This window comes from Pseudorca crassidens, chromosome 11 (assembly GCF_039906515.1).
Source record: "Pseudorca crassidens isolate mPseCra1 chromosome 11, mPseCra1.hap1, whole genome shotgun sequence".
Lineage (NCBI taxonomy): Eukaryota > Metazoa > Chordata > Mammalia > Artiodactyla > Delphinidae > Pseudorca > Pseudorca crassidens.
This window is the reverse complement of record NC_090306.1, coordinates 8,115,818-8,127,777: the sequence shown is the minus strand read 5'-3', so window position 1 is coordinate 8,127,777 and position 11,960 is coordinate 8,115,818. Positions and strand designations below refer to the sequence as shown.

Below are 11,960 nucleotides of genomic sequence, written 5' to 3'. Positions count from 1 at the left end.
TTTTTACTGATGGATAAGCATAGGCAAGAAAGATAGGTGGAGTAAAGAAATAAGTATTATAAATTTATATGATCAGGGCTTAGATGCCCTTGCCTCTTGCAAAATATGAAAGCAATCACGTGAGACCATATATTTGGCCAGAGACTTCCAACTGTTCTGCAGAACTCTGTAGCATCAAGAGAAGACACACAAATGTGTTCCCCTCTGAGGCCAGGTGACACATATGAAGAAACTATTATATGGCACTTCCAGCTCTAAATTAGAACATATAGATGTATAGAAATCCAGAAAGAACTGAAAAGGAACACTAAAATTATTTTTACTTCCGGAAAAAGAGAGATGAGGATGGGACTTCTCAACTCAGTACGCCACACAAAGGACTGATACGATGTGATATATATTATTTGGCATGAATTAAGTTTTATTTAAATTTCTGCAGAGAGTTTCCAAGAATATATGCATAAACTATTAAATCCACTCTTTACCATATACATTAATATTCATGAAATTACTTGTCTGGACTATAATTTTAGGTGTAGGCACACATTTCATCCATTTTAAGACACACGGCAAAATTTAAAAATTATAACTATATATGATGATGGATGTTAATTAGACCTAGTGTCTAGTTATTGTTATGTTGTATACTTGAAGCTAATGTAATATGTCAATTATATCTTGATAAAAAATTTAAACACATTTTCAAATACATGAAAATTATGATTGATAAGACACAATTTGAAACATTTTACAGATCCCAGAAGTAGGTAGTTAGTAATATATGTTACCATTCTAAGTATACTGAATCTTCATTGCACACCCCTTCTGCCCCAAGAGACATCTAAATAAGCTGTTGCTTACAGACATAACGATGTTGACTCCCACAGTCTCTATCCAAAACTTCTCCGCTTCGGCCATACATTATGCAGTTCTTTGGATTTAGAGGGTGAAAGGATGGAAATCTGTAATGAAGAATAATGTTTTAATATATTGGGAAAAGGAAATGAGAATGTTCAAGGATGATGTTTTTGTTAAATGATAGAACTACAGACATTTTAAAAGCATTTTAATGAGATATTACCACATTGAGACATTATCTTTTTTTCATTCAAGTCACTTTTCACAATTTCAGAGTACAATGTTACAAAAACTCGGCTATTGCATCAATAATCAATAGCAATGAAGTTGGGGATTTTTTTGTTTTTGCTGTTGTTTTTAATGGTTTTGGTATGTTATATACTTTACTTCTAAGATGCATCTGCTAATCTAGTCTAGGGAAAAAATCAGAGCATAAAACCTGTCATTGTATGATACTGTAAATCCCATGTTTATGAATGAAAATGAGATTTGAAGATTACAAATACACAGAAAATAAGCCCAGAATGAAATATGGGATGATGCTGAGAATATTGGGCTCCACCAGAATAAGGAAAATAGTGGATATACTCTTTTCTCTGGATGGCTTTTGTGTATGTGAGAATCTGTATATGTACATACATATCCAAGTGCTTGTACCAAGGCAGGAAATAAAAGCATATATCAAAAGCTCTTTTAGAGTCACAAGTACACTAACTTCATGTCACTTGAGCATACACTTGGGTGTTGTGGTTGGGACTAAAATTGTTATTCTGTTGTATCAATTCTCTTTTCTGTATTCTCACGTCCTAAACAGGATATCTTACCTACAGTGTTCCTGGATGTTACATTCTCTGATCAGATCTAAGGATAAACTCAAAAAGAACAGAAAAAGGTTTTGAGTGCCAGAAACTTACAGATCTTGGAAGAGAGTAGAATTATCCTCCCACAACCAGGCATGATGTTCTTCACTGTAAGAGAGTCCAATCCAGTAATGATAGGACATGGAGTTCATAAAATCCTGTTTGGAAACAAAGACCAACATATTAATCTATTTTGAATCTACTCTAGGGATCAGGTACTTTTAAGAAAGTCAGTGACTTTTAAGAAAGGCAGATTCAGTTTTTCAATTATACAAACTAAAATCATTTTTAACTTTTAATTTAGGAGGTATAGTCAAGTCACATGCCTCATAGTTCTCATTCATCAGGCCCATTCATTTATGGAGGAAAACGTACCACAAAATCTCACTCTTGAAAGAATGAAAAACGTCATAAAGGGAATTAGAGCTTTCATGGAACACTTCCTTCACAGGGGATCAGCAATCAAATTTGATCCCAAACCAACAGTATCTTGAGGGATAAATCTTAGCACAGGTTCTGCATGGAGCTAGAGAAAATTTTCACTTTTTCTTAAGAGTTGGGTAATTGTTTTATAATATTCTTCATATTCATTCCAAGAGTGATAACAAAAGCTATATAATTACAAAACAAATTATAAATTCAATTAATGAACTAAAACTTCAAAGTCCTTTGAATAAAAATAATGATCTATTATTTATTCTTTGAATTCTCTCTAAAAAGTTTCTTGTACTTTATCTGTCACATTCCTATAATGTAAATCTTTGAGAAATTTTGTGTAGATTGTTTGACTGTTTCAAAGTGTAGGAAATTAGTTCAAATATAACTGCCTATTTACTATCTGATTAAAGACTTGAATCAAAGTATTCAGCTTACTTAGATAATATTTTCCTAGGTCAAAAAAATTGTAGAAAAATCAGAATTAAATACATGCCAGTTCATTTCTGTTTTGTATCTGAAGTAGACTGGAATTCTGAGAAACACAAAAATTTCTACTGTCTTTCCATGTTTTTAATTCACTAGAAATGAAGTAACAGCTGCATTGGTAGCCAATCCACTTTTCTCGGCAAGAACAGCAGCCAGATCCTAAGAGAAAAAACAAAACGTGACTTGATGACATTGGCGATTCCGTTGTTTTCAGTGCTATTTACTCATTTGTTATTTAATGTTTTCTACAACTATTCTTTGAGAATTTACTGCATACACCACAGTTCAGGGGATATTAATCTGAATGACTCAGACATGACCCTTCTTCCTCATGAAGATTATATTCTAGAGATAGAGACAGAATTATACAAATTTCAGTCATTTATGAATTATATTTAATGATAATTTGTGTAAGTATACACAAGAAATTCAGTATGTTAAAATACTGTGTAGCAGAGTATAGGATGGGGGGCGGTTAGAAGAACCTCTTTTGAGGAAGTGACCCGAAGTTGATCTCTGCTGTGTAATTAAAAGTGAACTAGATAAAAGAGATATTTAAAGGAGGAAAGCATTTTAGCATATTTCCTGAGTCAGAAAATAATTCTGGATAGTTTATTTCAAAATGAAGTTAATAAAGCACTTAGCTTGAAGTCTGACCGTCCAGTTTACTAGTGATAGTGTCTTCAACATTTACCATCCTCAGTGATAAAAGTCATATTATGTGGTAGGCACTCAAATCTTTGTCAAATGAGTGGTGCTGAGATTGTAGAGTTGAATGGTGGCTACCAGGGCCTGGGATGTGGGGGAAATGGGGAGCTGTTGGTCAAAAGGTACGAGCTTCCATTTAGAAGATGATTAAGTTTTAGGGATCTACTGTGCATCATTATAACTAGAGTTAACAGTACTGTATTATATACTTGGGAGAGTTGCTACAAGAGAGCTTCTTAAACATTCTCACCACAAAAAGACATGATAGTTGTGTGACATGATGGAGGTGTTAGTTAATGCTATGGTGGCAATAATATTGTAATAAGTGAATCATTGTACACTTTAAACTTACACGATGTCATATGTCAATTATATCTCAATAAAGTTGGAAAAACGCTGAGGGAAAAAAGATATGAATGAAGTGCTATATGAACACAGAAGATGATGAGACATCATTTAGGAAAAGATATGTTTAAAAATATCTTTGAGCTGACGTTCACTGGTTAAGTAGAGTTTAGAATTGCAGAAATCTCTGTGCTTCTTTCTGAGTTATGGAAGAAGCGGAGGTACAGGTAAAGAGGTATCAAAGTATGTGTTATGAAACACAAGCAGGCACTTAGGATCAGCTACAATATTTACTGTAATTTGCTTTTGTTACTTAAACATGAGCAGTCACATAGGAAAAATAGGTCACTTCCGGCTAATATTTTCCTTATTACTTAATATATAAATGACACACATTCAATGTAATTTAATAAATTAAGTTAGTAATAAAATGAGACTATCCTATAATTTCTATTACTAAGCATAATATCCCTTCATGCTTCTGTGTGAGAAAAACAAGAATATTTCATTCTCTAACAGCACTAAAGTTTTCCAAAGTATGGAACCCACCTTCCTGGAGATCTGTGGAGGGTCCTGGAGAGAATGTCGGCTGAACATTTTGTTTAGTAAATGCTGTAAGAAGTAATTAGAAATTTACTTCATCAGACACAGATTTATGAAATAACAAAATATTACACATTAGCAAAATGCAACCTTTATTGTAAGACAGTTTCATCACAATTTTGATCTTTTTATATAGTCTTGATTAGAAAAACTTACAATTTTTCAACAAAACTCCCAAAGCAGCCACCAACAAAAGGCACATTACTCCTAAGACCCCAGAAATCAGCCTCCATCGAGTGGTCTGAAAAGCTATAAAGAAAGAGAGATAGGGTAAAGATTTAAAGAACAAACACAGGAGCTGAAGTTCTTAAAAGCAGAAACCAGTGAGAGAATCCAAAAAGTTCCTTGGTTTAATAACCCCATAATTTTGTCAATGAAATGTTGGAAAATGAAGACATTCCATTTAGAACTCCACCCAATACCAAAAATTTTATATGATGTACTTTATTCTTCAGTGAGATTAGCCATACCTTTTCCTCTTTATCAGCTCTATCTTATCAAACTGTACTTACCACTTATTTTTAAATTTGACAAAGAAGCTTAGAGATCTGTAGTAAAAAGAGATCAACAGGCACCAAGTTCGGTCTTGTGGGCTGATATAACAAACTCTTAGTTTTGTAACAGCAACAAAAAAATCACAAGATAGAGAATCTGATTCCCATTAGGTAGCTGAGAAAATGTAGGATCCATTAATAATGTTATTTTCTCAAGGAATCAGAGCTATTAAGTACCCAAGTCAGAAATCAAATGAAAGTTTGTCTAGACCCAGAGTCTTTCATTTAAATGACATGTATTCCATCATTGTTACAATAATATTAATACTACTTGGGAGTGTGTCCTTCTGCTAATCTCAGTGTATTCGCTACTCTGAGAAATGTCAGGCTGCTCATAGCTTTGTAGAGGCTGTACTGTGAAGAGAAGACATGGTGTGATGAGAGGTTCCCCAACCAATGTAGCGCTAATAACTTGGGAACCTGAGTTCATTTCACAGTACATTGAATTATGATATGTAAAAAACCACTTTTTTACAGGAACCATTTTTTACATGTATTACGTCTTCTCATACCAAAAATTACTTGCTCACAGGCATTTCCCCTAAAATAATTTAGCATCAGGAGATTCTGCATTAACATTAGAGTACTCCCAAAGGGTGTCGTCATTCACAACAGTTCAATGTGTCAAACTGTTAATCTGGGTGGTTTGGGGGATGTCACAACACAAATGGTAAATTAAAAAAAAAACACTTTTAAACATTTTGTTGATAATATTTAACATTCTCTATATATTTTCATGCTAGAATTATGTTGTTTATATTTTTCCTGGTAAATTCAGATGCCAATCAGAATTTAGAGCTATCCCTGTCAGAATCCACTCTTTAAACCTGTTGGAAAAATCTTCACAAAATCATTTCTAAGTTACAGAATGAAGAATCAGAAAAATGAAATTAAAGTAGAAAGTACAGATACATGGGGAGCCTAAAAATGTGTACTTTTGTCCTACAGCGTTGCCTCAAATTAGCCATACCCACAAGATATTTTTCCTGGTTATTTTAATTTTTTCATTTTATGACTTGGGCTGCACATACCTGCCATATGAAATGTTGTTCCAGTGTTCATGCAGGAAAGGCACGATGGCTGCTTGTTCAAGAACTGGGTTAGATCACGGAGCTGAGCTGTAGGCTAAGGAACCTGAAAGTTGTGTATGAAGAAATTTTTTCAAAAAGAAAACTTGTGTATTCAAGTGTGCGTGCATCATCTGCTGATGAGACACAGATGTGTAGTATGAACAAGAAGCAGTAAAATCACTATCTTCTAAAATGTTTCTGGAACCACAATACAGGAAATTCTCACTGAACTTGTGCAATGCACACCCTTTGACTATCACAAAAGAAGGTGACAGGAAGTTTTTTTCATGTTTAATGGTAAATTTACTTGGTATAATAAAATTCCACACATAAGTTTCCTTTTTCTAAAATATTTATTTATTTACTTTTTATTTTTTTATTTTTTTACATCTTTTTTTTTTAACATCTTTATTGGAGTATAATTGCTTTACAATGGTGTGTTAGTTTCTGCTTTATAACAAAGTGAATCAGTTATACATATACATATGTTCCCATATCTCTTCCCTCTTGCGTCTCCCTCCCTCCCACCCTCCATATCCCACCCCTCCAGGCGGTCACAAAGCACTGACCTGATATCCTTGTGCTATGCGGCTGCTTCCCACTAGCTATCTACCTTACGTTTGTTAGTGTATATATGTCCATGCCTCTCTCTCGCTTTGTCACAGCTTACCCTTCCCCCTCCCCATATCCTCAAGTCCATTCTCTAGTAGGTCTGTGTCTTTATTCCTGTCTTATCCCTAGGTTCTTCATGACATTTTTTTTCCTTAAATTCCATATATATGTGTTAGCATACGGTATTTGTCTTTCTCTTTCTGACTTACTTCACTCTGTATGACAGACTCTAGGTCTATCCACCTCATTACAAATAGCTCAGTTTCATATCTTTTTATAGCTGAGTAATATTCCATTGTATATATGTGCCACATCTTCTTTATCCATTCATCCGATGACGGACACTTAGGTTGTTTCCATCTCTGGGCTATTGTAAATAGAGCTGCAATGAACATTTTGGTACATGACTCTTTTTGAATTATGGTTTTCTCAGGGTATATGCCCAGTAGTGGGATTGCTGGGTCATATGGTAGTTCTATTTGTAGTTCTTTAAGGAACCTCCATACTGTTCTCCACAGTAGCTGTATAAATTTACATTCCCACCAACAGTGCAAGAGGGTTCCCTTTTCTCCACACCCTCTCCAGCATTTATTGTTTGTAGATTTTTTGATGATGGCCATTCTGACTGGTGTGAGATGATATCTCATTGTAGTTTTGATTTGCATTTCTCTACTGATTAATGATGTTGAGCATTCTTTCATGTGTTTGTTGGCAGTCTGTATATCTTCTTTGGAGAAATGTCTATTTAGGTCTTGTGCCCATTTTTGGATTGGATTGTTTGTTTTTTTGTTATTGAGCTGCATGAGCTGCTTGTAAATTTTGGAGATTAATCCTTTGTCAGTTGCTTCATTTGCAAATATTTTCTCCCATTCTGAGGGTTGTGTTTTGGTCTTGTTTATGGTTTCCTTGCTGTGCAAAAGCTTTGAAGTTTCATTAGGTCCCATTTGTTTAGTTTTGTTTTTATTTCCATTTCTCTAGGAGGTGGGTCATAAAGGATCTTGCTGTGATTTATGTCATAGAGTGTTCTGCCTATGTTTTCCTCTACCAGTTTGATAGTTTCTGGCCTTACATTTAGGTCTTTAATCCATTTTGAGCTTATTTTTGTGTATGGTGTTAGGGAGTGATCTAATCTCATACTTCGACATGTACCTGTCCAGTTTTCCCAGCACCACTTATTGAAGAGGCTGTCCTTTCTCCACTGTACATTCCTGCCTCCTTTATCAAAGATAAGGTGACCATATGTGCATGGGTTTATCTCTGGGCTTTCTATCCTGTTCCATTGATCTGTCTTTCTGTTTTTGTGCCAGTACCATACTGTCTTGATTACTGTAGCTTTGTAGTATAGTCTGAAGTCAGGGAGCCTGATTCCTCCAGCTCCGTTTTTCATTCTCAAGATTTCTTCCTGATTCAGTCTTGGCAGGTTGTGCATTTCTAAGAATTTGTCCATTTCTTTGAAGTTGTCCATTTTATTGGCATACAGTTGCTTGTAGTAACCTCTCATGATCTTTTGTATTTCTGCAGTGTCACTTGTTACTTCTCCTTTTTCATTTGTAATTCTATTGATTTGAGTCTTTTTCCTTTTTTTCTTTATGAGTCTGGCTAATGGTTTATCAATTTTGTTTATCTTCTCAAAGAACCAGCTTTTAGTTTTATTGATCTTTGCTATCGTTTCCTTCATTTCTTTTTCATTTATTTCTGATCTGATGTTTATGATTTCTTTCCTTCTGCTAACTTTGGGGTTTTTTTTGTTCTTCTTCCTCTAATTGCTTTAGGTGCAAGGTTAGGTTGTTTATTTGAGATGTTTCCTGTTTCTTAAGGTAGGATTGTATTGCTATAAACTTCCCTCTTAGAACTGCTTTTGTTGCATCCCATAGATTTTGGGTCATCGTGTCTCCATTGTCATTTGTTTCTAGGTATTCTTTTATTTCCTCTTTGATTTCTTCAGTGATCACTTTGTTATTAAGTAGTGTATTGTTTAGCCTCCATGTGTTTGTAGTTTTTACAGATCTTTTCCTGTAATTGATATCTAGTCTCATAGTGTTGTGGTTGGAAAAGATACTTGAAACAACTTCGATTTTCTTAAATTTACCAAGGCTTGACTTGTGACCCAAAATATGATCTATCCTGGAGAATGTTCCATGAGCACTTGAGAACAATGTGTATTCTGTTGTTTTTGGATGGAATGTCCTATAAATATCAATTAAGTCCATCTTGTTTAATGTATCATTTAAAGCTTTTGTTTCCTTATTTATTTGCATTTTGGATGATCTGTCTATTGGTGAAAGTGGGGTGTTAACGTCCCCTACTATGAATGTGTTACTGTCGATTTCCCCTTTTATGGCTGTTAGTATTTGCCTTATGTGTTGAGGTGCTCCTATGTTGGGTACATAAATATTTACAATTGTTATATATTCTTCTTGGATCGATCCCTTGATCATTAGGTAGTGTACTTCTTTGTCTCCTCTAATAGTCTTTATTTTAAAGTCTATTTTGTCTGATATGAGAATTGCTACTCCAGCTTTCTTTTGGTTTCCATTTGCATGAAATATCTTTTTCCATCCCCTTACTTTCAGTCTGTATGTGTCTCTAGGTCTGAAGTGGGTCTATTGTAGACAGCAACTATATGGGTCTTGTTTTTGTATCCATTCAGCTAATCTGTGTCTTTTGGTGGGAGCATTTAGTCCATTTACATTTAAGGTAATTATCGATATGTATGTTCCTATTCCCATTTTCTTGATTGTTTTGGGTTCGGTATTGTAGGTCTTTTCCTTCTCTTGTGCTTCTTGCCTAGAGAAGTTCCTTTAGCAGTTGTTGTAAAGATGGTTTGGTGGTGCTGAACTCTCTCAGCTTTTGCTTGTCTGTAAAGGTTTTAATTTCTCCATCAAATCTGAATGAGATCCTTGCTGGGTAGAGTAATCTTGGTTGCAGGTTTTTCTCCTTCATCACTTTAAATATGTCCTGCCACTCCCTTCTGGCTTGCAGAGTTTCTGCTGAAAGATTAGCTGTTAACCTTATGGGGATTCCCTTGTGTGTTATTTGTTGTTTTTCCCTTGCTGCTTTTAATATGTTTTCTTTGTATTTAATTTTTGACAGTTTGATTAATATGTGTCTTGGCATATTTCTCCTTGGATTTATCTTGTGTGGGACTCTCTGTGCTTCCTGGACTTGATTAACTAGTTCCCTTCCCATATTAGGGAAGTTTTCAACTATAATCTCTTCAAATATTTACACAGCCCCTTTCTTTTTCTCTTCTTCTTCTGGAACCCCTATAATTCGAATGTTGGTGCATTTAATGTTGTCCCGGAGGTCTCTGAGACTGTCCTCAGTTCTTTTCATTCTTTTTTCTTTATTCTGCTCTGCAGTAGTTATTTCCACTATTTTATCTTCCAGTTCACTTATCCGTTCTTCTGCCTCAGTTGTTCTGCTACTGATCCCATCTAGAGTATTTTTAATTTCATTTATTGTGCTGTTCATCATTGTTTGGTTCATCTTTAGTTCTTCTAGGTCCTTGTTAAATATTTCTTGCAATTTGACCATTCTATTTCCAAGATTTTGGTTCATCTTTACTATCATTATTCTGAATTCTTTTTCAGGTAGACTGCCTATTTCCTGTTCATTTGTTAGGTCTGGTGGGCTTTTGTCTTGCTCCTTCTGCTGTGTGTTTTTCTGTCTTCTCATTTTGCTTATCTTACTGTGTTTGGGGTCTCCTTTTTGCAGGCTGCAGGCTCGTAGTTCCCGTTGTGTTTGGTGTCTGTCCCCAGTGTCTAAGGTTGGTTCAGTGGGTTGTGTAGGCTTTCTGGTGGAGGGGACTAGTGCCTGTGTTCTGGTGGATGAGGCTGGATCTTGTCTTTCTGGTGGGCAGGTCCACGTCTGGTGGTGTGTTTTGGGGTGTCTGTGGCCTTATTATGATTTTAGGCAGCCTCTCTGCTAATGGGTGGTGTTGTGTTCCTGTCTTGCTAGTGGTTTGGCATAGGATGTCCAGCACTGTAGCTTGCTGGTCGTTGAGTGAAGCTGGGTGCTTGTGTTGAGATGGAGATCTCTGGGAGATTTTTGCTGTTTGATATTATGTGGAGCTGGGAGGCCTCTTGTGGACCAGTGTCCTGAAGTTGGCTCTCCCACCTCAGAGGCACAGCACTGACTCCTGGCTGCAGCACCAAGAGCCTTTCATCCACACGGCTCAGAATAAAAGGGAAAAAAAGTAGAAAGAAAGAATTAGTAGAAGTAGAAAGAAAGAAAGAAAGGGAGGGAGGGAGGAAGGAAGGAGGGAAGGAAGGAAAAAAAGAAAGAAGATAAAGTAAAATAAAGTAAGATAAAATATAATAAAGTTATTAAAATAAAAAATAATTATTAAGAAAAAAAAGAAAAAAAACAACGGACGGATAGAACCCTAGGACAAATGGTGGAAGCAAAGCTATACAGCATAAATCTTGCTCTCAAAGTCCACCTCCTCAATTTGGGATGATTCGTTGTGTATTCATGTATTCCACAGACATCAAGTTGATCGTGGAGCTTTAATCCGCTGCTTCTGCAGCTGCTGGGAGAGATTTCCCTTTCTCTTCTTTGTTCTCACAGCTCCCGGGGACTCAGTTTTGGATTTGGCCCCACCTCTGCATGTAGGTCGCCTGAGGGCGTCTGTTCTTTGCTCAGACAGGACGGGGTTAAAGGAGCCGCTGATTCGAGGGCTCTGGCTCACTCGGGCGGTGGGGGGGTGGGTGCATGGAGGGCGGGGCGAGCCAGCGGCGGCAGAGGTCACCGTGACGTTGCACCAGCCGGAAGGGGTGTGTGGAGAGTAACCTGTGCTCGCACACAGGCTTCTTGGTGGCGGCAGCAGCAGCCTTAGTGTCTCCCGCCCGTCTCTGGGGTCCGTGCTTTTAGCCGCGGCTCGCGCCCGTCTCTGGAGCTGCTTTAAGCAGCGCTCTTAATCCCCTCTCCTCGCGCACCAGGAAACAAAGAGGCAAGAAAAAGTCTCTTGCCTCTTCGGCAGCTCCAGACTTTCCCGCACTCCCTCCCGGCCAGCCGTGGCGCACTAACCCCCTGCAGGCTGTGTTGACGCCGCCAACCCCAGTCCTCTCCCCGCGCTCCGACCGAAGCCCGAGCCTCAGCTCCCAGCCCCGCCCGCCCCGGCGGGTGAGCAGACAAGCCTCTCGGGCTGGTGAGTGCCGGTCGGCCCCGATCCTCTGTGCGGGAATCTCCCCGCTTTGCCCTCCGCACCCCTGTTGCTGTGCTCTCCTTCGCGGCCCCGAAGCTCCCCGCCTCCACCACCCGAGGTCTCCGCCCGCGAAGGGGCTTCCTAGTGTGTGGAAACTTTTCCTCCTTCACAGCTCCCTCCCAGAGGTCCAGGTACCGTCCCTATCCTTTTGTCTCTGTTTATTCTTTTTTCTTTTGCCCTACCCAGGTACGTGGGGGGTTTCTTGCCTTTTGGGAGG

At 37.6% G+C, this 11,960-nt stretch overlaps 1 protein-coding gene across 1 annotated transcript; it reads right to left on the bottom strand.

Annotated features, from left to right (window-relative positions):
- Nucleotides 1–266: 266 nt before the first annotated feature.
- LOC137201626 (natural killer cells antigen CD94-like) lies at nt 267–6,068 on the bottom strand. Its single transcript, XM_067695683.1, has 6 exons — nt 5,884–6,068; nt 4,455–4,547; nt 4,245–4,307; nt 2,650–2,801; nt 1,773–1,876; nt 267–962 (listed from the first exon to the last, which is right to left on the bottom strand). Exons 1-6 carry the CDS (start codon nt 5,912–5,914, stop codon nt 842–844), a joined length of 564 nt encoding a protein of 187 aa, XP_067551784.1. The 5' UTR covers nt 5,915–6,068; the 3' UTR covers nt 267–841.
- Between the last annotated feature and the right edge of the window lie 5,892 nt (nt 6,069–11,960).